The 24,654-nt window shown below is 44.0% G+C and overlaps 2 protein-coding genes across 5 annotated transcripts; both read right to left on the bottom strand.

Annotated features, from left to right (window-relative positions):
- Positions 1-155: 155 nt before the first annotated feature.
- On the bottom strand, positions 156-7,593 carry depdc7a (DEP domain containing 7, paralog a). Of its 4 annotated transcripts, none has more exons than XM_048969372.1 (9): positions 7,442-7,593; positions 4,580-4,991; positions 4,176-4,306; positions 3,698-3,890; positions 3,173-3,393; positions 1,635-1,777; positions 1,301-1,426; positions 857-935; positions 156-781 (listed from the first exon to the last, which is right to left on the bottom strand). In XM_048969372.1, exons 2-9 carry the CDS (start codon positions 4,978-4,980, stop codon positions 567-569), a joined length of 1,509 nt encoding a protein of 502 aa, XP_048825329.1. In that variant the 5' UTR covers positions 4,981-4,991; positions 7,442-7,593; the 3' UTR covers positions 156-566. The 4 variants fall into 4 exon arrangements, with proteins under 4 accessions (XP_048825329.1, XP_048825328.1, XP_048825327.1 ...); XM_048969371.1 differs by lacking the exon at positions 7,442-7,593 and adding an exon at positions 6,811-6,915 and having other exon boundaries at positions 4,580-4,988; XM_048969370.1 differs by lacking the exon at positions 7,442-7,593 and adding an exon at positions 6,811-6,915.
- A 2,071-nt stretch (positions 7,594-9,664) lies between these two features.
- qser1 (glutamine and serine rich 1) lies at positions 9,665-23,652 on the bottom strand. Its single transcript, XM_049031284.1, has 13 exons — positions 23,254-23,652; positions 19,261-19,364; positions 19,006-19,167; positions 15,223-18,798; positions 14,721-14,992; positions 13,729-13,845; positions 13,291-13,424; positions 12,967-13,187; positions 12,314-12,451; positions 12,080-12,177; positions 11,494-11,640; positions 11,011-11,106; positions 9,665-10,812 (listed from the first exon to the last, which is right to left on the bottom strand). The coding sequence occupies exons 1-13, from the start codon at positions 23,358-23,360 to the stop codon at positions 10,672-10,674; spliced, it is 5,313 nt and encodes a 1,770-aa protein (XP_048887241.1). The 5' UTR covers positions 23,361-23,652; the 3' UTR covers positions 9,665-10,671.
- Positions 23,653-24,654: the final 1,002 nt, after the last annotated feature.

Raw genomic sequence — 24,654 nt, forward strand, 5'->3', positions numbered from 1 at the left:
TATCCTACAAATTAGGAGATGAATATTTACCATCTCGGCATGTAAAGATCTCGGACAGGCTCTTCAGATAAAATGTCAGCACAAATTTATAAACGCGAAAAATTAGCAATTACCGGGAGTAATTAGAATTGAATAGTATTAGGACATTGTCAAACTCAGTTTTAAAATTTTAATCTACATGTGCCGTATGTGCTACACAACTGTGTATTGATTTATATACAATCACTTTTCATAATTTGATACTAAACTTGATAACTTGTCCAAATCAATCTACACTTGTGTGGAACCGAATGAGATACAGGGTATGTATGAGCAAAGCAGGAAAACAGTTAAGTATGGATACAGCAACTATAAAATACCATACATTCTGTATGTTCAGTTTTTCGGATCCTCACAAATTTTAGTGCTTTAAACATGTACAGTATTCATTTACACAGATACACCACTATAAAACATTTTATTTAGATATAAATTTACACATTGACAAAAACAGTTTATATATACACACACACACACACACACACACACACACTACTTTGTACAACATATACACCAGTAAATTTAAGTTACACATTGACAGCTGAACTTGTGATTTCAAAATACTGCATGAAAATCTGAGGATGGCCTTTGTAAAACTGCCCAAGCAAACGTTTTTTCTCCTTTGTGGAATGCATTGGGTTCTCGTGAATAGTCCTGAGTAATGCCCATAGCTCCTCCTTTGTAGTTTTCTGAACATTTTCTGTGTAAGTTTTGCTTGAGACTCGCTGACAAAATGCAGAACCTGTAGGTACAAAGATATATATCATTTAATACAGGTTGTCGACAAGGCACAATGTTCTATGCAAATGTGACATACCGGTTACTGAATCTGTATCCTTTCCTTGTAGAAGGCTTGCAAGCTTTTCACTAACCAGCTTGTGCAATGATCCGGGTATCTGTTAGGAAGCAAAGCTAATCATAAATGTATGAAAACACGACCCCTTCAGAAAGGACCATAGGTGGGGTTTTTTTTATTCCATTGCAATGTAGCTAGTCTTTGAAATGAACAAAAGGGTGTCAATATACACATCAAGAGCAGGAAATGAGCTCAGAGCTCATGATTTACTGGAAGAGTAAACATGAAAAAGGGAGGGGAGGGGGGGCAATATGCCCTTCAAATCATTCAAGGTCAAGCCCATTATTTGATTTGGAATCTGCTTGCTACCCAGTGTAAACAATCTCTGCTCCCTGACTGAGCAAATCCTCTGGCTGCATAACCAGATACGAGAGGGGGCTTGTGGAGTTCATGTGAATAAAGTACCTTGAACAAATCACAATGATTGTCAAGCATGAAGAGCAGAAGCAGATCCACCTTTCCCTTTGCTAGGTTTTTGTGGTTGATGACTGCCCTGGAAAATGCCCGTTTCACCGCCATCCTGTTCTCGATCTAGAAAATACAACCAAATTACACCGAATAATTCTGGGAACAGTCTGCTGAAAATATTACATTAACCAGGTGTTTAAATATTTCGGTAGAGAGACCCTTCTACAGGTGAGGAATGACGCACATCACAAGGAGGTCAATAGTGGTGGGATTCTGAAGCGAGCCCACGTCGACGTGTTAACCAGGATTCACACTGGATGTGCAGCCTCACCTCCCTGTGCAGTCGGACTTCAGCTGGGTCTGCAGCTGCAGCCATGAAACACAGCAGTCTACGCAGCTCCTCACGGTTGCGTTCGTTGAGGAGCTTCAAGCACAGCTGTAGGGCCTCCAGCGCTTGCTCCAGCTTCCCATTCACTGTCGAAAAACAAGCCAAAAAGCAGAGGTGGAGATTTCAGGTCCAGAGAGTACAAATCCAGACCAAGATTTTATTTCAACCAACTAGTTGAGTACCTTGACTGATTCTTTATACTCAATTGGTTAGTTGAAACAAAATCTTAATCTGGATTTGTACTCTCTGGACCTGAAATCTCTACCTCTGCTGAAATGAACGGCAGCCATGTCAGCTACAGAACTCTAGATGTGTGGGTCAAACTCCTTTGCACACAGCAGCCACGTTACAGCCACGAGCTGAAGAATTAAACGAAAAGCAAATGACCCAGCGCAGAATTCCAAGCCAGGGATCAACTTTGATAAAAAAATTTTTACCAACAATTCTACCTGAGCTTCTAATAAATGCCCAGTGTGAACAGTATTGGAGCAGGAACTACACAACATTTAAAGGAAAAATAAAATTAAAAATAAAAAGTTAAAAAAAATATAAAAATAAGACCCTGTTCAGTCAGCGGAAAGTGCAAAACAGAGCACTCTGGGATTATGGTGTGGTATGACGCTAGCTAAAATGTTCCTGGAACAGAAAGGACTAGACCCAGTGACCAAATTTGATAGCAGATTTAAAGCCATTTCCGTAATGGTACGGGAGTAGCCGAAATTCTAATGCATGCAAATCACGATGCCAGATCGGGAAATCACCAAAATTCCACCATTTTAAAAAGCAGTACAACGTTTAATGTTCAGTGTTAATTCACATGACTTGTTAGGTTACAGGTTATCAGTGGGGTTGTGACAGTTGAGTAGGCACATGCCTACCCAATATTTAGTAAAAATGCATCTCTCAACCCCTCCTATGTCTCGCCATTCCTGACATGTACTGATAACTCTACACATCGGGTTGTTGCATTGTGACATTCACAGCATCTCAGAGGCAGTAAACAAGGTTAACTTGACATGTTTGAACGTATAGGCTACACAAAGTTCTTATGTCGTGTGTAGTTCTGAAATGGTGCCTATTCACAAATTTGGTTTGTGCAACGCCGTACAGGTTACACCTCCTGTTTAAGTGAAGCAGCCCTTTTGTTCGTCACTGCATCAAGCCTAGAGCAGCATCTTCTCAAGCTTGCTTTGTCGATCGACTTTATGCTCTTAAATACTTTGCAATTTGTAACAGCCCTCATTTAATTGTTTTAGGCTAGATAACACAGGTAATTCCTTTTTTAAAAAAATATTTTTTTGTCCATTTCACTTATTTCCCCAAAATAGTTAACAATATTATTCAAAACAGAATTGCAATGAACCACAAATAAAATGATGGTAGATCTCATGCAGTACAACTAAATCTTAAACACACCCCAAACACCAACCCTCCTGAAGATGGACTCCTCGTGAAGACCCCTCAGAGAAAGACCCCCTTACCCAGCAGGTCTGCAACACCAGTATGGATATCAAAGAGACGGTTGGTGAGTAGGGGCGGCTGCTGTGGGTGGTCATAGTGCTTGGCAAGGACGTCAAACAGGAGCCGCTTGCACTGCTGGGTGTCGTCCGAACATCTGGGCAGACCACAGCTCACCTCCACCACCAGCCGGTCAGGCAGGAACTCCAGACAGTTGACGGCAGCCGAAAGCCAGCGGTCTGCCCTGTGGAAGAGGGCGAACTCCAGTACTGAGACGACAAAATAATCACAAGGCTGAAGGGTCTAACAATGGCACGTAGCAGAGAGCGAAGACAGCAACAACATTGCGGACACTGGATTCAGTAGCCATGGTGCAGTTTATGGGTTACAGTGTCAACTGCGGAATTCAAATATGTGGAGGAGCGGATGAAAATGACCATGTGCACTTAATGAACATGAACAAACTTCAGTCCAGTATGAAAACCTTGCACTGAAACTACCCATAATGCTACCGATGGGTTACAGAATGGAATCAAACTGGCACGTACTGAGAGTCACTGAAAGCCTTCAGGATCTCCCGATCCAAGTAGTTGCTGGTATGCAACAGGTCGGGGTCACTGTCCATGCTGTGAAGTTGGGGCTGGGGGCCTGACTTGCTTTCCAACAAACTATCCAGAAGGGGGAGCTCTATCAGCTGCAGTAACCGCAGGATTGTCTGCTCCTGCCACACTTCGTTCACCACTGGGGTGGGGGGGGGGGGGGGGGGGAATAGGGTGGATAGAAATCCTGACCATTATGCCACAAGGTCACCAGGAACACTTTCACATGCTATCAAGCAGATAACCAACATGCAGCACAAAGCCAGAAAAGAGCTCAACATTAAGAAGTGACCAGAATGCAATAAATGAATAGAGTTAATTTGGTATTTAAAAAGGCACAACAAACAGAAGAGGCATAGGATGAAATTACAGTTTGTGTCAATGGTGTTTTAGATACTTATAAGCTCCAGTTAAGAGAAACACTCACATGGCTGAGATAATTCTGGGTTCATAATGTGCGCCGTATTGTTCGGATTCAGGTTTAAGTTTCCCAAGAGCTCCTCAAAAGACTTGTCAGTTTTGACAGGCGTGGCGTTTGAATATAATGATTCGTCTGACCTGGTGATTCAAGAGAACATACACAAGTCTGGGTGTCATATAGCCACTGATCATCTCGCCCAGGTACCATTACAAACTGAAATTCATTTCTTGCTCCTAGCGGGCTGGTGTATACAATTACCTAGCTGAAATACTAGAGCTATGCAGAGTAAAGCCCCAATCGTGTGTGACTTGACTTCGAGTCTATATCAAACATGCATGTAAAATCTAATAACCAGAATAAATAATTGTTAAAAAATTAAATTTAAAATAAAAGCAAAAAAAATATCATACCGTCCAGAGGCAGTAGTGCACACCGATTTCTGCAAACTGGAAGAACAATGACTGTTCGTGGAGGTTTGCGTGTTCAGAAACCTATACAGACTGCAGCTGCTGTCCTCAAACGTCATCTGCTTCTTCTCCTTGCCAAAGCCTCGGTTGCCCACCGCTTCAAACACCTTGCAGTCCATCAGAGCTTGGCACACTCGGACCACCTTGGCCCGGGGAATCTCGGCATCTCCAAAGAACTTGCTCTGGATGAGGTGAGCCAGGATGACGTCCACGGCTTCCGAGCCCAGGAAGCAGTCATTGTGGAACTTGAGGTTGTGTCGCCTCCGCTTGACCTCCACGTTTGCCTGCAGGTTGGTGATGATGCTGCTCCAGATAAATGTCGCACGGAATGGCTTGTTGGCCATCCCGTGATCTTCTAGAGAGAGTTACAAATGAACGGTAAAGAGCCACATACGGTTTGACTGTCTTACTTTGACACCAATGAGTACTACACACACAAAACATCCACCATTTTCAATGTTTTGAACATTTTCAAGGAAAGCAAAGAACAGCCTGGGTTCCAAGCCCAAAGTAAAGAATATTCCAAGCCAAAACCAACTCCTCCCATGTCCGATGAGTGCACTAGAAGGCCTTTGCAGGTCCTGCAGCCTGCTCCATCATAAGAACCACCGAAATACAGTACAATGACGAGTCTGTAGCAATGTCTCTGTGGCTTTGCTCGTGTTCCTCAAGGCAGCTCACAGAACAGACACTCGCTACAGATTCAGACATCATTAAACCCACCCCGTTTTGTACAGCCCTACAATGGATGGCCCCAGTTCAAGTTCATAACATCTACCCACTTGATCAGAGCTTTGCTCTGTCAGTCCTGGGTGGGTGGTGGTTATAATACAAGGGAGGAGAGGGTTTAACTATTTGTATACTTTATATTTGGAGTAAAACGTAGACAGACCTATGTTGACATCGAACAGGGAGGAGGTACTGAATATTATGCGAGATAAATCAGGACATCAGTAAATGCTTGTATACCAGGATAAGGAAGAGAAATTATCAAGATTAAATTTAATTAGCAAAGTAGGGTGAAGCGCGTCACTGGCATTTCCTTCATCCTGGCTAAAAATTCGCTGTACAATATTAGCATATACAAGTGCGTACACTCACCAACTCCAATGAATACGGATGCAGCTTACAACTATTAAAACAATGTCAGCTCATCTACATTCCAAATACTTTCTTGATCCCCGGGGAAATTCTGTCAAATCTGAATGACCAGCCAGTTCAACAAGCAACCATGAAATATAACGACGAATATCATTTTTAAAAAGTTGTAATTTCCAAATTGGCAATTAAAATTAAGCTTCAGAGCAGGTCTTCTCCCGGCTGCCCGGACCGAGGGATTTAACTCAGCCAGCCGGGATTTAAACGCTCATTCAGAGGTAACAACGCGCGGTTTGTTTGCACAACTACGGGTAAATAACCGCAAAGGGAGCGAAACTGACTTCACCGTAATCCCATAAGCGTCCGGAGTCCGTGTGAAACGCTTAGGCTTTAAGAACCGTCGCACTTTTCGGTCACTTTGTAACGGCACTTACCTGCCGCTTTAATGTCGCGTCCGTGTGAAATATATAAACGCTGCGTTTCATCAAGTGAAACCACTCAGGTCATTTTCCCTGTAACCTACAGGACTTTGCCGTCTGCAGAATTCGCTGCTTTATGGTTCTAGTTGCGGCTAGGGTGGGTTAATGGTTTAGGGTTATGATGGGCTGGTTGACTAACGCTACTTTCTACGCTGGCCGCGCTCCGGTCGGACCGGTTTGGTATCTTATCATGGAAACGCCACAGTGCTCGTGGGAAACACGTTCCGCACATAACGCTTAAATAGAAATGATCAACACGAGTTGTTTTTTTCCACACTATAAAATATTCAGTTTTATGAGTTTAGAAATTGGAAATGACTGAGCGAGCGCAACTTTCAAAGACACAAAAAGCAGGCAAAGTATTATATTTCACTCTTTTAGAGAGAAACAGTATATGACTTTACCTATGATTTCTAATACATGTATCTCTTCTGAACAATTATTCTATAATGATGTGATTACACGGGTTGCACACAGATCGTACAGCGGCAGACAAACGGGAATCTGCAGAAATCGTTAAATAGTAAACGCGGTATCGTCTAAACCCGACAAAGTTTGTTGCGACGCAGCGTAAAAAATAAAATAAAGACAATTTACCGGGTGGTCTACGCCTGGGGCTGAAAAACGCTGCGGAGAAACTGAGAGCGGCCGCTTTCTCCCGTACCGAAGCCATGGGTCCGCCGGTAGCGTCCCCCACAGCGCCTCTTATAGGGCACACAGGGAGCAAGCGGCCCCTAAAGTTACTGTACCCTTACATCAATTAAACAGTCACAGACATCCGTACACATCAGGAGATATTAAACAGTCATCGAACAAACTATTAAATCATGAAGATATTACTATCCACCTTAAACAGAACAACTGACTTTGCAAAAGGGACGGAATTCTTTAACAGTATACTATCCTCAGTTGTGATAACATTTATTAAATATAAACGCTTGGTGCATACATGTTAGGGCCTAACAGCTTATGAGCAAGAGGCAATGGCTGGAAGTCTGAAATGGCAAGATTTGGAAATTGTAATATTTAATTTATCAATAGATTTTTCTTCAGTGCTACGTTAAACCCGATAATTTTATCTTTTGACCACTTTTGTGGCAATTTTTCCTCTGTCCCCGCAAAGAGGCACCCAGTTAAAACAGCACCTGTATATTTATACCTAAGGATTTTACGTAGCTCCCAGACAAAATTTGACAAAGAAAAGGATATGGTCAAAATCTGCACTTACCTTCCACTCACAAACAACCCATTGATGACATAAGGGTGTCCTTAGGGTTAGAAACTTTAAGCCTCTGAGGTCATTAAGATTATGTAGGCATTTATACGGTAGGGCGGGCCCTTCTGGCTTTATTTAGAAATAACAGACCAATAAGTGTCACTGTTACAGGCGTAAAGACAAATACAAAGGAAAAGGTAGCATGCAGTAGAACTGGTCTGACTAGAGGCGTCCTGTGAGCTGCCATTCCTCAGAGTGTCAAACACATTCCAGAGAAAGCAGACCAGACCTGTTTACTCTTTCAAAGAATCAAAATGGCTACATTTCAAACCAAAAATGACTGACCACATAAACCATATGAAAGCAATGAGTTTGTATAATATTTCTAGTACTTAGCTAGTAATTAGCTAATAATTAGTCTTTAACATGCATGTATAATGTAAATATCACTATAAAATAATGCTTGCCTTTATTTTGCAGTTGAGTACTAGTATAATTAAGCATATTCCAGTAAACTGAAACACCAAATAGCAGAAGGCGCGAGAGGAAGCGCGGCGAGCGGCTTGGAAATGTGCCGTAAGTGACCCAAACTGGCTTGACAAGTTCACTTAGCTGCTTCAGCCCAAATGGAGATGTTTTGTAAATCGGCTTGTCTGTGTTGTCATCGGCAGAATAGCGAGAGCTGGTTATGGCCCTGGGCACCGCATGAGTGCCATCAAACAGGGCTGGAGGGACCTGTGAGAACACAGCTTAGAACTGTTTGTTCGAAACATTGCGGGCAGTTTCAGACAACAAGTGACAGCCTGATTATCAAGTGTCGTCACAATACACTTTATGGCTCAGTCAAGTTCACGATTCTAACATCCTCATATTTTAGTGTTTGCTCAGGATAGGACAAAGTACTGAAGTTCAGTTAAACACATTCTCAAATTTTCAAAACATGTTTGTTGTAATTATCAGCCATTATCAGCAAAAGATTTGAATTACTGTTATGTTAAAGGCCAGTGCTAGCAAAGAAAGATCCACCAATTGCACCCACACCCACAAAAGGTTTGTCAGGTCAAGCCCACTTGAGAAACTATGTACGAAATCGGTATTCATTCATGTTCAGCTTCATCCAGACATTTGGCTTTTAACAAACATTCATTTCTTCCAGTGACATAGAGTGGAATTCTGAGCTGGGCACTTGGACAGACATCACCATTAGTGACAGTGCTCTCGTTGATTTCTGAGCCCGACTTGACAGATGTGCTTTTGTGTGCAGGAACTGGGAAGCGGCTGCATTGCACCATGCAGTCATATTTTATTTAGCGTGTCCCCAGAAAGTTCCCCATTTATGACAAGGAAACAAGAATGCATAAATCAATGTAAATTAACTGGGGAAGCTGTTGCAGAAGCACATTCTCTTTAACAATATTGCCTATTATTTGAGCTGACAGTGCTGGAAAATATCCATAGAAACATTATAAAAGCTTCTGTGTTAGTCTTTTTTTATTTCTTACTAAAAAAGGTAGCAACTAACACTAGCAGTAAGCAGTAGCAGATGGCAATAACTAACTTCATTAAGCATTATTGTTTTTGTATGTTGGAAGTTACCTTCAAACTGGAAGGGTGAGAAAAGGAAAGAGACCTAGTACCAGATGCTACCAGCATCACACAATGCTGACCTGACCAGTTAGTCTCTGTCATTCACACTGAAGAGAATAAAGAAATAGATATTTGCATTTAAAGCAGGGCTGTTCAAATCACAGTCCTCAAGGGTCAAGCACTGCTGATTTTCCAGCCGTTCTTTACCTGCGAGCCTGGTGTGAAGCCTCTGGCCAATCAGAATCAATAATAATTATTTAACTAACTGCCTGGGAAAACTGAAAACATGGCCTGGATTTGGAATCGAGTGCCATATTTGAATAGGGGGGATTTAAAAGGAGGATTACACATCCATACACAATCACAGACAGTGCATTCTCCCGGGTCATTGTGTCACACGAGGGAGCCCATGGCTGTTTTCCAGAAAGGTATGCATGTGATATCGCCTCCCGTCTTCTGCCACGACAAGCTGTTGATATCAGATATTTCTAGAGATTTAATGTTTGCAAACAATCTGAAGGCCAGATTGCATGCAGACACTGCTTATGCGAACAAATGTGACACCACATTTAAAAAGACGGATGACATTTGTCTACAGGAGGCCATCAAAAACCTATAGCAGCTTTAGAAAAAATGAGGCTCAGGTGGTCTGGTTTAGTAGGAAATTTATTTTCATTTATCAGAAAATAACTGCAGTGTGTAACAAGGCTACACTTGTAAAGCAAAACTAATGCAATACTGTAAGCATTTTCTGGTTAAAATCGAGGCCAACTTTTAATAACAAAGAGATTATCTTAAGATATATAGTGTACAATAGGAAATAGACATATAAATGTATAGAGTCTATAACTTCTCTGGAGAACAATAAAAGTGTATTACAAAGTACAGGGAACAAACTGGACCACAATATTTTCTTCTGTGAAAAATACACCTATTAGTGAATAAAATGTACATTTTCAAAGTATAAATGATTTTTTTACTCAGAGAAAATAGTTCAGGTAATTGCATTTCATTACAATAAAAATACATCACAAAAAGTGGTATTAGAATTGCACCAACTCCATTTTCAGATGTATAACCAGTGTTATATAATGAAAGGAGTCTTTGAAGCATCTATATTACCCTTTGTAAATTTCTCTCTTTGACAATATACTGACAAAACTTCTCTTTACAAAATATACAATATTCTACATAAATTTGGCACTCCATTGTAGGAATGGATGTCTTTCCATACAACATGTGTGTGTGTATTAACATTACACATACACAGGCATTTATATCTACACACAGTCCTCACTTTGACCTGTCTGGATCATACACTGTGATGAGACATACTAATATAAAACGAAAGTGTTGATTCCTATGCTTGATCCATCAAGGCAATCAAAATAAAAAGTCTAACAACCCTTCTGAAATGTGATTTAATTACTTTTTTTCTGGTATTAAGGCCTCTAATGACTGAGACCAATACCAAATTCCTAAGGGCACATAAGACCTGGACAGCAGCGTGCCGAGCTGGACCTCATTGCATGTCCATTAGTGCTTTCAAAAAGTCCCGTCAGAGTGTGAAGTGCCTGTGTCAGTCATGGGGGAGGGGGGCGTCCCCACTCAGCTGAACCTGTGTCAGTCACAGCAGAGGGGCATTCCTGCTCTGCCTACAGACAGGTCTGCTGCACCTGGGTCAGCAGGTGGCCAAACTTGTCAAAGAGGCTCTCCACCCAGCGCCGGTCTCGCATGCACAGTTGCACGGTCTCCTCCTGGCCCAGGTCCTGCCCCCCCGTCTGCAGGGATGCAATCTGCCCGGGGAGGGATGGGGGCATAAGGCATTAATAAATACATCAGCAGGTCAATCGAGAGGTCGAATCAGCTCTAGCTACATATACACTCAACACAGGGCAAGATATGCTAAAGCACGGATGAGGATGAAACACAAGGGCCCAGGACCGGGAGACTCGCTGGGCCCAGGAGCCACAGAATGGAACATGCTCTCTCACCTCGTCTTTGCACAGCAGATATGTGTGGTACTTGTAGTGCTGAAGCGAGTGATAAAGTGAGATCCACTGTATCTTCTCTTTGTCCACCGTGTATTCCTGTACAAGATGCAACTACTCTTAGGCATTTTTTTTTTAAAGATTACAAAAAATATCATCTTAGAGAAACATTCAGAGAAACAAATATTCAATGCTGAGGCAAATCATTTACATAAAAATTGTTAGCTTGAGTTCCAATGGGGAGAACATGGAAAAATGTAATCAGAGACATGGCTGCCACCTAGAGGCCAGACCTTGTAGTACAGGTAGGTATCAGAGATGAACAAAGACGCTACATTTGGGCAGCGGCCAGAAGTGCAAATTCAGGCATGGGCAATTTGATGACACTATGGCAAGTTTTAGCGTTTAACTATTTTTGTATTTATATATTGACAACAAAAACCATGGATTTGCCTACCAAAGTGAGAATGGTTTTGTGTTACTTACCAGTGGTACTTTGCTGGCGGCTTTGGAAGGCCTCATGGTTTTCCTGTTGTAGGCCTTTCCGCTTAATCGCACTTTAAAGGGGGGGTTGTCTTCATCCTTCTTCGCTTCGGTCACCAGGGATAACTCTGGGAAGTTGTCCAATGCACTCTAGCGATACAACATTAGTGGGGGGGGGGTGGGTGGGTAAATTTAGGTCTACTGAGAATAGAAAATCACCTACTAATAATAGGGGGCGCAGCACCTGCCGTTGTTCCAAATTCATCAAAATCACGGGTTGCACATTGCAACCCAAGGCCAACTCTAAATGGCCAGCGAAAGCCTGCCCAGATCTGTCTGACATTTGGAAAACTACTTCTAAAATTTACATATGACATCCAACCAGGAGAAATTCTAGGGCAATCTGAGCGTGAAGATTCATTTCATTTATTTATCTGACACTTTTACCCAAAGCATTTTTCGGTTGAGGGAAGGGATAAAATTTGTGTGTCGCCCAAATTATCGCACGCTCCCTGAGATTTGAACTCTTAACCTTTGCACTGTTAACACAATGCTCTACTTGTTGAGCTGCCAGTAGAGAAAGAGACACCTTGAAGAGCTGGCCAACGCGTAGTTTGGGCAGCAGCCTCCTCCTGTTGTCTGTGATCATCCCATCCACCTTCTTCACATGAGGAAGTAGGAGCTCATCTAGGTGGAGTATGGAGAGACCACAGTGGTCAGTGCAGCATGCGCCTTCATAATACAGCTAGTAGCTACGCCTCATGGCATACTCTCAGGAGCAATATGTTTCTATGCATTTATTTACCAGAAGAGCAACACCTACCGCTCTCCTTCTCCAGTGCATCCATTACATCAGGATCCAGGGCCACACTAATCAACAGCTCCACAAAGCTCTTGAAGGTCTCCTTCATGGTTCTGGTGTTCAGGAACCGTGAGGCAAAGGGGACCGGAGGTGTGAACTCTGGGACATAAAGCAGAGGAAACATTATAGAAAAATTACATGAAAAAGGATTGTTTTAAATCAATACAAGCCAAGTATAAAACATCCATCCATCCCATCCATCCATCCAATTGCACTCAGGGTTGGGGAAGGATGCCTAATAGCATGTCCTTGGACAGTGGGAGGAATTCTGGGTACCTAGAGGAAACCCATGCAACACGGGAAGAACATGGTAGCTCCACACTCGGAGCAAAAGGTGGGATCTGAAGCTCCAGCCCTGGTAACACGAGGCAATGACGGTAACCTCCTCACTAACAAAGCACGACACATGCAGAGGCAAACAGAGATCAGGAACATGTCTAGTTCACAGTGTATGGACAGAGAATGCACATTTGAAATTAAATATATCAGATGACAGGCATTTTTCATTACCCTCAGACTGTAAGCGCTTCCTGTAATGTTACTCCTTTGCCAAAGATCCTTAGTCTTGAAATGAGACCTAAGATTCAGCACCCAGCAATGTCTACTGAACTCACCATCATCTTCACTCAGAGCCTCCAAGGAGGATTCCGAGGGAGAAGGAGAGAACTCCTCCTTCCACCTTCTCCTCTTTTTGGGCGGCGGCTCTGCCTTCACTTTGCTCTGCTTGGTTTTGGGCCGTGCCGACGGCCTGGTGGGCACGGCTTTCGGCACAGATGCAGCACAGGCTGAACCGACTGTAATCCTGTGACCAAACAGGGCTTTGGCCTGCGACCCTCTGAACAGAATGAAACTTAAGTAAGCCCGGAGATGGAGGGAAAATGCGAAGGGCTTGAAGACTGCACACAGACATGAGAAGGATGGCATGCCTCGCCGTTTACCTCATTGAGTGCATCGGCTTGCATCGCGGTTTCCTGTTGCAGACACGGACATATTCCCTCTTGTTCACAGTATCGATGAACTTTACATACACTCGTCTATACATGGTCTTTGCATCTCCAAAGTAGCCTAAATACTACAGAAAAAAATGGTACAGATTAATAGAGAAGCGAACTTGGTTTTCCATATAGAAAAAGTCCCTTTGCATAAAGTGCAGAATTTTTATTTGAATCTCTATTTAGCATGAATTACATTCTAATTTTACACATTGGTATTTACATATACACTGAATGCATAGCAGGCTGATCATTCAGCCAGTACGGGGATGGCAACCACAACTGATCTCAGAACAGCGCCAGATTTAAATCTCTCTTAACAGGATCTGAAGAGCACATCATGTTGGAACAATGCTACACTCATCAACATGCTCTTATACTTACGCTGTTAGTAGCTGAAAACACCCTGGATCCATCCCTTAATTCTGGCACAAACTTTTGCAGCAAGGCCTTCTGCACTTTCCAGATGGCGGGTGGCTCCCGTCCGGCTTTAAGGGTCATCTGCTCAAACAACAACAACCCAATAATGGATCCAACAGCTAACAGAGGAGAGACTACAACATCAGAGGCCTTAGGCAGTAGAGTGTGACTACTCCCACTGGAACCTTCTAGATATACCTTGTAGCTATAATATGTTTGTAGCTTCCATTTCTGAAGAGCAAAATGAATGATTATTCTTCCAGATGTTTGACCAAACTAATATTGCACGAAGTGAGAAAGAAAATACCGTGTGATCTTATATTGTGAAAACAGCTGCAAAAATCTAGAGGCCTGAAACTTAAATGTTTCCAACACTGCAGATCATAACTCTAACAAAGCTGGGATAATACTATTGTTTCCATGCGGTGTGGGTCAGGATGCTAGCCGAGTCAAATATTCAAACACATACACGTCAATCAAAATTCCAGGACAAGTAGCAGCAAGACCTGTAAATACGTACAACCCTAGAGAGCCCCCCGGAAATATTTGGTTTCAAAAGGAAACTTTTAGAAGTAGAATAAAACATAACTAGATGAATCTTTATTTTAAATTTAAATTTAAAAGAAAAAAGAGAAATGGGAAATAAGTTTGGGTGGAATTTACGAAAGTTGTTTTCTCAAGATGAAAATAAGTTGAGGTTGGGTGGGTGATGACACACGCAGGCATAAAAATCCATATTTCCCTCCTGCTTTACTCTCTGCCACGTGGTGAGATCATAAAATTCCATTAAACAAAAAAGGTACACATTTTCTATTGCATTTAAAATATTTCAGTAAATAGGATACTTTCTACTTACGGTTTCTTACGTAGTGCCACGGCTTTGTATGATTTCCTTTTTAAAATGTAACATGTGCAGTTATTTAAAAGCCTACAGCCCTAGATTCAATGTATTTTACCTTCAGGCACTCAATGTCCTCGATTTTCACGACGAATTCGTCCCGTTCGCGGTACATCCCCTCCCCGCCACTGTCAGACAGCTCCTCGTCTGTTAAGCCTTCGATGGCCACGGACGTCAGCTTCATGGCGAGCTGATCCAGGGGGACGTCCTTCAGGAACTCCTGCACAGGAGCTTCTGAGGCTGCAGCATGAAGCTGATCTTGGGCAATTTGTTCAGTGAGAGGCATGCTGGGAGATTTCTCTGGCTTTACAGCAGCGCTGGGAAGTTTATCTGTAAAGTGAAACAGCACGTGTATAGAAGTGGCAGGAAGGTGTTCAACAGAAGAAATTATTCAACTAGGTGAATAAAACTTAAAAAGATAAAGACTGCATCTCTGGTTCCTTTCCCACAGAGAGAGGAGAAGTACATCTCAGATTACAGAGTTTGCTGACCTATTAAAAAAAAAAAAAAAAAAAAAGAGAGAGATAATGAACTAAATCAAATGGAGCTTCCATTGTTACCTAGCTTGCTTCTTTTATCTGCACTTTCATCCAGGGAAAAGAGTGCAGAATTGATGCTCTTCTGAAGATCCTGATTTCTGCCCATAGAATCGTCTTCATCAGAAGAGAAAGACGGTAAGGTCTCTAGGTTTCTGTTCAGCTCATCATCCAGCCGCTTGGATGGACTTGAGCTGCAGGTTTCTAGTGACATTAGTGGCGTCAGTGGAGGTTGAGGCCTGGGAGGCAAGGGCAGAGGGCAGGAGGCCCGCCTGGATGATGCAGAAGGCTTCCTGGATCTGTTTGGCATTCTTATCGGTGGAGATGAGAACTGCTGTTTTGGTCCAGATTTAAGGAAGTCTAAAAAGGATCCAATGAAGCCAGTTTTGACCTCTGGCTGTTTTTCCTCCACCTCTCGGATCTTCTGCCGCATCCTCTCTTGCTGCTGGTAGCCATCGTAGCAGGTATCAGATGTGGAGGGGGAGTTGGTGTCACTCCCACGGGAGTTCTGCCGCTTGCCCTGGCCACTGCGCTTTATGGACTTCGGGTGACTGTTCTCCTCCTCATTAGGTAGCTTTGTGGAGCCTTTACACTTGTTTTTCTTCTTGGGGTAACCATCCGCAGAAGAATCCATCATGAGATTCTCCATTTCGGTACACTGGCTGTGCTCCTTACCCAGAGCCGGCTTGGTTTTGCTTACAAGTCCCATCTGATTGCTCTCCTCGCTAGTGAGGCGGATGTCATTCTCAGACACCGGGCTCCTGTCACTGCTACTCTTCCCAGTTGATTCTATGCCATTTCTGTGGTTCATAGCATGCTTTTCCGGCACATCCTCATTGTCCTCTACTGAACCATGGCTACTGCTTCGGGGCTTTTGTGAAGAGCTGACCACCCTCTCGCACATAGAGTTGACAGAGGTTGCCAAACTATGCGAGTTTAACAAGTCAAGTGCTTGGTGATCTGTGACACCTCCTTTAGGTAGGGAGTGGAGTCCCATAGGTAAGTGGCCTCCATTTTGAGACATGGTAATAGTCTGAGTGTTGGAAATAGCTGAATGCTGTGAGGAAAAGCTAGGAGACATATGTCTGCTTTCCACCAACTGAAAGTGTCCCTTTGCATCTGTAGGGCTTGCTAATGACGTCATTTCCCCTTCAGAGGAGGTGGCTTTGACAAAATCCTGAGGAGTGACTCCACAGGCAGCAGCAGTAGCAGCTAAAATGTCATCAACATTGGACAAGATATTCCTCTCATCGCCCAGAAGCATGGAGTCAGAAAAGCAGATGGAGCTGAGAGCAAAGTGCTGCTTTCCATCCTGCTGATTTGGTTGGCTGAAGTTCTCTTTCAGCATCAGGTGCTGGTGGAGTGACTTCGATGAATCGGAGAGGTCCATTTTGAGGATATCGGAGTTTTGAGGAACAGTAGGTTGCTGTTGGCTCTGCCCACTGGTGGGGCTAATAATTTGATTGTCCATATGCAGGTATTGCATTGGAATTTGCTGCATCTGATTTGAAACTTTGGATGGTTCTGTGCCTGGGTGAAGATTGGGCTGCTGCAATAATATCATTTGTAGGTCACGCTCAGGCTCCAGCAGGACCTGAGCACTAGGCAGGCGAATAAACTGTGCAAGATGTGGCTGTGCAGCGTGGATCTGACCATGCTGGATGCCCACAGCCTCGGACTCTTGGCCTTGAGGCTGCACTTCTTTACGCTGACTCATTTCCTCTGAGCTCATGCTTAAATGTGAAGTCTGTAATTGGGGGGAATTCTTCTTGGTATCTAGCTCTGCTTGACTGGTTGCACTTAACAGGTGATGTCCGTGATGGCTCATGGAAGCCATTCTATTGTTCTTTTTGGACTCTGCGAGTGCCGGGTTCATCTGGTCCTCTGGACGCAAGCTGCTCCTGATCACGCTCGGCGAGTTGTACCGGTCATCCATCTTGGAGACGACATATACAACATGCTGTGCTCCCATGTCGCCGCCCACAAGGGTTTGAGCTGATGCCTCCAAGGAAGTCTGCTGTAGGCTCTGCAAATCCGGAACAGAAAACTCCGTTCCCTCCTGTTTAGTTGCATCAAATGATTCAGATCCTACTTTTCTCCTGTTGTAAGATTGCTTATACTCATCAGAGGGTCTGTTGTTCTGTAAGGCTTCCGAAAGAGGGGCAGGGGCAAAAGAGGGAGGCTGAACAGTCACATACTTCTGAGGCTGTGGGGACACTGTGTTTTCCGTTTTCCCATCAGTGGGTGGATGCGCAAGGATGTAGTCCTGCGCTGGCTGCAGCGTTGGCATATTATGACCACGGGAGGAGGAAAAGGTGAGGGACTGAGACGACTGGCCTGAATCGTAACTCTCAGAGGGACTCACTGTCACTAGACTCTGGGATGCTGCAGAGTAGCTCACAGCAGGCAAATCCTGAGAGTGACCAGAGGGATACCTCTGAGAGGGGTTCCCTGAACACAGCACCTGTGCCTGAACTCCATAGTCCTCTCGATGTCCCGCCGGAGCCAAGCCCTGCGGCTGACTGGAAGAGTAAACTTGCACCAGGTTTGCAGAAGATACACTGACAGACTGATCCGCAAAAGTGGTAGGGATCTTATATAAAGGCAACTTCTCGGACTGACTGGAAGAATACATCTGTGAGTGGTTGATACTGTTTGGCAAACTCTGGGATGTAACGTAGCTCTGTGAGGGACTGACGGACATCAAGCTGGGCAGCTGCGCAGATGTGTAAGCCTGCGACTGGCTGGCAATCACCGGGCTCAGCTGCTGAGTGGGAGAAGGGTAGCTCTGCAGTGGCTGGTCAGGAGAGGCGCCGATGGATGTGGGAACCTCAAGGGGAAGCGGAGTCTTTTTCGAGGAAGAGTCGCTGACTTTTGCAGCGGACTGCACTGGGGAAAACTTTGGGGACGGGATAGAAGAGGCATAGGCCTGAGTTTGCTCCAGTGTGGCTTGAGATGTCTTCTGTTGTAGACCACCACTGCTCACCTGAGTAGAATCTCCTGAGGGGCTGCAAGGAACGACCGCCTGTCGTGAGGGGTCCTGGAAGGGGGTGTCACTCTTGTCAGCCAGGTAGCCCTGCAGGGAATGCTGGGAGCTGCCGTGCAGCTGTGCCTGAACCGACGGGGTGCTGGAAGGCCGCTGATGGTGCTTGATCACACTACATTCCCGCTGAAGCGCTCTCTCGACGGAGCCCGTGAAGACGGACGGGCTGTAAGGCTGTGGGGCTTGTTGAGGGCCAGCCATCGCAGAAGGCAGTACGCTGAACTGAGGCTGAAGGTGGTGCGGCGCCGACTCCTGCGCGGAGCGATAAGTGGAGGACTGCGGCGGGACGCTGGTACTCAGGGCCGTTGCACCAAGGCGATCATAGGTCAGGGTAGAGCAAACCGCACCCTGGGTAGATTTAATCTGCAGCAGAGGATCATGGGAGGAAAGCAAGCCATTGGAGGGCAGGCTGAAGGCGGCATCCTGTATGGCTAGCGATGAGGGGGCGGTGAAACTCCGAGCGGAGAAGCTGTTGGGGTGCTGATAGGAGGGGAACGTTCCTGATGAAGGCAGGGCTCCAGTGATAAACAGCTCTGTAGCTGGAGATGAATTCATGCCTGACAGGGACACACAATGCACATTATTTGTTTTCATATATGCGAGTAAGCAAGTCTAGAGAGAGACACCCAAATCCTGCAGAACTTATGGAAGCATGTTCTACACACATGGAATATTCTACCTCAGGCAAAGACACACATGAACACACAGACACTCTAGCAGCCATATAGGTGTTCGTCTTCACGGGCTCATTCTTTCCTCCATACCTGTCTGCCATGACGGAGCCCTGAACTGGGGAAGGAGGGAAGCAGTAGCAGGTCCAGCCTGGGGGGTTCGGGGTTCAATAGCAGACAGGAAGCTCATGACGGGCGTTTCGGTAGTGTTACTACCTGTGGTGTGCAGACTGGGATCAAAGATCCCAGACAGGCCTAGGTGGACAGATACAAACATGAAGCATCAACGAGGAAGAACTAGATATGGACCAAGGCCAATAAGATCCAGTAGACCCTGGGACACCTCACCGATGGGGTGGTGAGCAGCAGCGTAGGAGGGGATCTGAGGAGTGGAAGTGTAGGTCTGCCGGTGGATGAGCTCAGGTTCTGGGTGCGAGGATTCATAGTTCAAGCTGTACAGAAGATGATATTATTAAGCAATCACACATTTGTAGTACAGAAATGGCAATAATTAAAGATGAGCTGAAAAACTAACTAGCATTAACATAAAGAACACAGCTGGGTCTTCACACCTCAAGAGTGAGACAGTTCCACAGAGGTGCTCAGCTCCACCCCCCGACAGTGTGACTCCTTCAGGGATAGAGGTGTTCTGCTCTACATGTTGGATACCCCAGCACTGAAGTGCTCTGTTCTACACCCTCAGAGTGAGACACACCAGTGAGAGGTACTCAGCTCTACACCCCGAGAGTGAGACACACCAGTGAGAGGTACTCAGCTCTACACCCCGAGAGTGAGACACACCAGTGAGAGGTACTCAGCTCTACACCCCGAGAGTGAGACACACCAGTGAGAGGTACTCTGCTCCACCAATATGGATATGGACCTAGAGCCTCAAGGTCATATAATCATAGGCATGACACCCAGGGGAAACATTTGACAAGTCATTTTTCTAATATTAGATTTCAATCAAGTTGTAATGCATAAATCAGTAAACAAAGTAAACAATGCAACAGTACACTGTAAACTGAATTAGAGCATTATGAGTATATTTAAGACCAATTTTATGGAAGCAAGACCTTCCTCACAGCTAATACGAAACTGAAAACCAGTTTCAGAGGTGAGTGGCCTCAGCAGGCACATGAAGACTGACCTAGAGTACGGCACATTACCACACCAATGTAGTACCACCAGCAATTGCTATGAAAAACTGTACCATTTATTTGCTCAGTTTATCATTATTCCAGAATACATAGGGACAGTTCAGAGCTAAAACCTCTAAAATGAAAATGAAATTAAGCTTCATTTGCCATTTGTAGAGGCCCAGGTACACAGGTGTGTTTTCACGTATGCCATCATGTCTTTGTAATGACAGAAATATACACACATGTATAAGTGAGGTGAGGTCAGAGAGCAGGGCCAGCCATCCAGGTAGCCTGCCTGGAGCCCTTTTTGGGGGGTGATAGGGGGTTTGCTCGAGAATTACTCTGCTGGGGACTAGAACTGAACCAGGATCCTTCCTATAACAGGCAGAGCAGCCTAACTGAGCTGAACACTATTCCTGTCTTAGGTCTTCAACTGTCCAGTTCATTTCATATCCCAAAATAATTGCTAACATGCTACCAGCTGTACTCATCCTACACTCTGCTGAAAAGTTTCAGTAACATGTCCCAAAGCATGCATGTGGAGCCTCGGTAATGCAAAAGAAATTTGGTAAAAACCCAAGTTTACAGGCGTTACTGCCACTTTGGTTTTGGGGAACTTTCCTGGAGGCTCGACAGAGAAACGTTAAAAGATATGGAAGGCTGGACAGGGTCTAAAACAGTCTGATCCAATGCTACACACCTACAATTCACTTTTCAACAGGAAAGTACAAGTTAAGCCTGAAATTCAGACTGGGATAGTGTCAGGGGTATGACAGAGTGTACTGGGCAGCATCAGGCAGACAACAGGACACCAAAGATACATGGGATCAATGTTTAAATATCGACATCTGCTCTTCCCAAATTAGACTGGAAACCATTTCCCTACATGTATGTAAAAAGGAAAAAAAAAAGTAAACACTGACCAGAAATGTAGAATAAATAAAGTTTTCCAGAAGATAACATTGTGTGTTGGTCATACTGGTACTTTCATACTGTGCAGACATCATGTGCTTGACCGTTATGGTAATAGGAAGGCTTACGATACACACTGCAGTTAATCACAAGGTGCCTTTCAGGTGAGGAACCAAAAATGGATGAGCTATACTGAAACTACAACAGCTAACTTTCTGGGCAAGCCAACTTCTCAATTCACTGTGCATGTATCACAGTTCTCTAAAAAAAAAAAAATTTTTTATGGAACCTGACCTTCCCATGAACAGCATGACAGGAGTTTAAAAAGGCATTAAATGTATATACTGGTCTTGTGCCGAGCCTGTATCCTGCAGGAGGGTCCATGAAGCCATTCTAGCCTCTGTGCTTCTGTATCTCAGCTTGCGGTCCCACATAGAGGACAGTACTGGTGAGATGACCTCACTCTGCTCTTCATGTGGAGGGGCACCTCCACCGAATACGTCTTACCTGGGGGCAAACTGAACGGCAACCTAAAATCCGAGCCACATAATACAGGGCCCCCATCTGAAGACACCGGTCTCGACCGGGGCAAACCCAGGCAGGCTGACTTACTGCTGGACACATTCCAGGTTTAAGGCCCCCAAAAAGTCTGGTGAAGCAGAAGACAATTTCCCTGACTCCCTTTTCATGTGTAATAATATCTGACAAATTGTCGCAATGTTTGTTGTTTGCTCTGCATGAGTTACAGACAGCATGTCACAGTTAAGCGTCCCTGCACACACATTACCTCGGCAGACATGTTTGGACACACCTAAAGGTATCTGAAGCACATGGATATACTTTTATGAAAATGGCCTGCCCCAGCTTAAAGCTGGCAGCACATTTATCGCAGTCTGTTCATGAATTATTTCAGGTTTAATTATGCTGAAACAGCAATCATTCTTCGGCAACAGACCCAAAAACAGCTACAACACCACTGCTATAGTAAGCAAATAACCTGAGCACCCACTTAAGTATTTCACTGATCAAAATACGAAAAATTAATCCCTTCAGAAATACTTGCTGTCAAACAGAAGCGTTTGCCTTCCTGTCGTTTTGTCCGTAAAGCCCCGCAAGTCGTGCGGGAATCATCCCGCCCACCCAGTGTTTTCTTAAGAAATTAAGTTGTGCTTCGAAACACTGTGCAATAGCTCTGATTCAGAATAACAAAAAAGCTCTCCACTATCTGACAAGATGTCCCGAGCCAATTATTTGAATATGTTACTAAGCTGTACAAGCAAACTGTCATTGTTATATCGGCTCAGGTTGGTCATAGCAGTATCAGGCGACAGGTACACTGAATGGCTGCTCTGTCCCCTGAAAATATTATCACATTAAAGATGAGTGATATTATGCATTATGCCCCAACCTCTAAACCAGCTAGTGACCTGAAATCGAGTTATTAGTCAAACATCTCTAGCTCAAAACAGACTGCAACCAAAAGTTATTTTATTTGTTAAAACATAAAATAATGTCATATGCTATACATAGTTTTGTACTGTTACTGTGACACACATCAGACCGCGATAATTTAACGCTGCAGCAGAACTCGACCACGTTTTAGGAGAAAGCAGATCAATCATCGCCGGTATTAGACTATTTATCGATGATATGCTGCAAATAGACACGAACAAAAGGACTTCTATCGGAGTTTAAGTCTCACCACACACGCCTCTTATCTGCATGTAAAATGATCAAAAGTGGGTGTAAACATGGTTTTATGCATTTGCCACAAGTACTCCACCAAAGCTAATACACGACACGTCAGCTAATGAAAAATCGAAATCGTGCTACATTAGTGAGCTGCACGTTATAAGCAGCTGGTAACTTGTTTTCTTTAGCAATGGGCCAGTTCGGTACACTTAGTGAAGCGTTTGCGTCTCTCAAGCGCAACAAAATGAAGACGCGGATACGAGCCCTTTATCTCTGCTAATCAAAGCAGGCGCATTATATTTATATATCACCCAATGCACGGTGCTCTTTGCATAATGCCAATCAACTTCCAGCACTGCTATACATGTGCTACAATGGGTCTGCTACTTATTTCACTAATCCTCCCATTTCCTTTTGCAAATTAGTTCTTTGCGCTTGTTAAAATAATAAAAAAAAGTGCATTGATACGGAACGCCGGATGCCCTACAAACTTCAAAAGCTCAACACATTAATAATTTGTTACGCTAGGCCCTCCATCACCGGGCTTTATTCGGCAACCACACGGCCCTCCGCTCTCCTCTCTTCCATCCCTCACCTCGGCTTAATGCCCGCGGTGCCCCGATCGTAGGCCCAAGCTGCGGGCTGTGCTGTTGGAGCTGCCGGCTCTGCGAAGCTGGAAACCGGGTAATTCCTGTCCATCATCCGGCAGAGATGTGGAGGGATGCGCTTCCCCGATCGCCCTTCCCGAAGCAGGCACACATACGATCGCTCCGGCGGCCAGGAGCGATCACATTCTCGGAGGATAAATCGGGAAATGCACGCCGGCTGCCCGGCAAGCTTGGGGGATCTGCAAGGTTCCTCCTAATATCAGATTATTCTATGATGATGATTATTATTATTACTGTCTCTGTCTCTCAGTCAGTCATGGTGTCGGTGCTGCATGGTGCGGCTTGGATCAGATCCCCATGTTGCTTTATTTCCCAGGATGCACCTCCTACACATTGAGTTGGAAGTTTCTTAAATTATGTCACTGAATATAAACAGGTAAATCACTGAATTGTGTGCGTTTTCTGGGGTTAAGCAGTACAAATTGAAAAAAAAGACAGACAGGTAAATCATGTAAATGTGTGCGTGGATTAAGGAATTCAAACAGGATAACATATAATCAGATACATCATGGAAATGTGTGCAGGGATCAATAAATAAAAAGGGGATAACAAACAAACAAATAAATCGTGGAAACTTGTGCGGGGGTAAATGAGTACAAACGGAACAATGCGCATGGCATTTTGTAACGTTTCAAATGTACAGCAATTTACGGTATCTCAAATCATACCTCCTGAAAACGATTTAATTACCCTTCGGTAATTATTAACGTAAGCAATCAAATCTTGTCAGAGGTCCATGATATACACTTGAAACAAAAACTCTCATCTTTAGATTAAACCTTATTAATATATAGTATTAATTAATAATAGCTGCAATATATACGTGATGCAGTTCATCTATGCTCAGCTGATGCCATCGGGTATACGGTACGGTGAACTGATCAATTTACACATTATTTTAAAAGTGTGGACTTATTCAACATCTGTGATATTGCGGCTTTTATTTTGCTTTGTCCAAGTATAAAAATATACATACTATATAATTAGCTAAAGATACTGAAATATTGTATACAATTGTGTCAATATAGACAGCAAAACAGTCAAATCCAGTTTAAGGGCTATAGCTTACTTTACTCTGATTATTCGGTACTCTAGCTTTCTACTGCAGTCCAAAAAGGGCCATATGGTGATGTTGCATCTGTAAATCACTCAGAGTGTGTTGGTACATGTGTGCAACCTGTGATAGACTGGCGTCCCATTCAGGGTTTACCCGTGTGTTGTGCCCTGTGCTGCAAGGGATAGTCTCCATCTCCACACACCTGTGAAGTAGTCATTTTCAAAGACGTGGTGACAGGTACTATTCAACCACCCATATATCCAACCATTCA

This window comes from Brienomyrus brachyistius, chromosome 11 (assembly GCF_023856365.1).
Source record: "Brienomyrus brachyistius isolate T26 chromosome 11, BBRACH_0.4, whole genome shotgun sequence".
Classification (NCBI taxonomy): Eukaryota; Metazoa; Chordata; class Actinopteri; order Osteoglossiformes; family Mormyridae; genus Brienomyrus; species Brienomyrus brachyistius.

Bases quoted from the DNA above. Each gene is read 5' to 3' on its own strand.
- depdc7a (XM_048969370.1), bottom strand. From the start codon at position 6,886: ATGGCTTCGGTACGGGAGAAAGCGGCCGCTCTCAGTTTCTCCGCAGCG. The intron at 4,992-6,810 runs GTAAATTGTCTT...AACTCTCTCTAG, and splicing joins CCCCAGGCGTAGACCACCCG to AAGATCACGGGATGGCCAAC. The intron at 1,427-1,634 runs GTGAGGCTGCAC...TGTATTTTCTAG, and splicing joins AAGTCCGACTGCACAGGGAG to ATCGAGAACAGGATGGCGGT.
- qser1 (XM_049031284.1), bottom strand. From the start codon at position 23,360: ATGATGGACAGGAATTACCCGGTTTCCAGCTTCGCAGAGCCGGCAGCT. The intron at 13,846-14,720 runs GTAAAATACATT...TTGTTTGAGCAG, and splicing joins AGGACATTGAGTGCCTGAAG to ATGACCCTTAAAGCCGGACG. The intron at 11,641-12,079 runs GTGTCTCTTTCT...TTGTATCGCTAG, and splicing joins GCGTTGGCCAGCTCTTCAAG to AGTGCATTGGACAACTTCCC.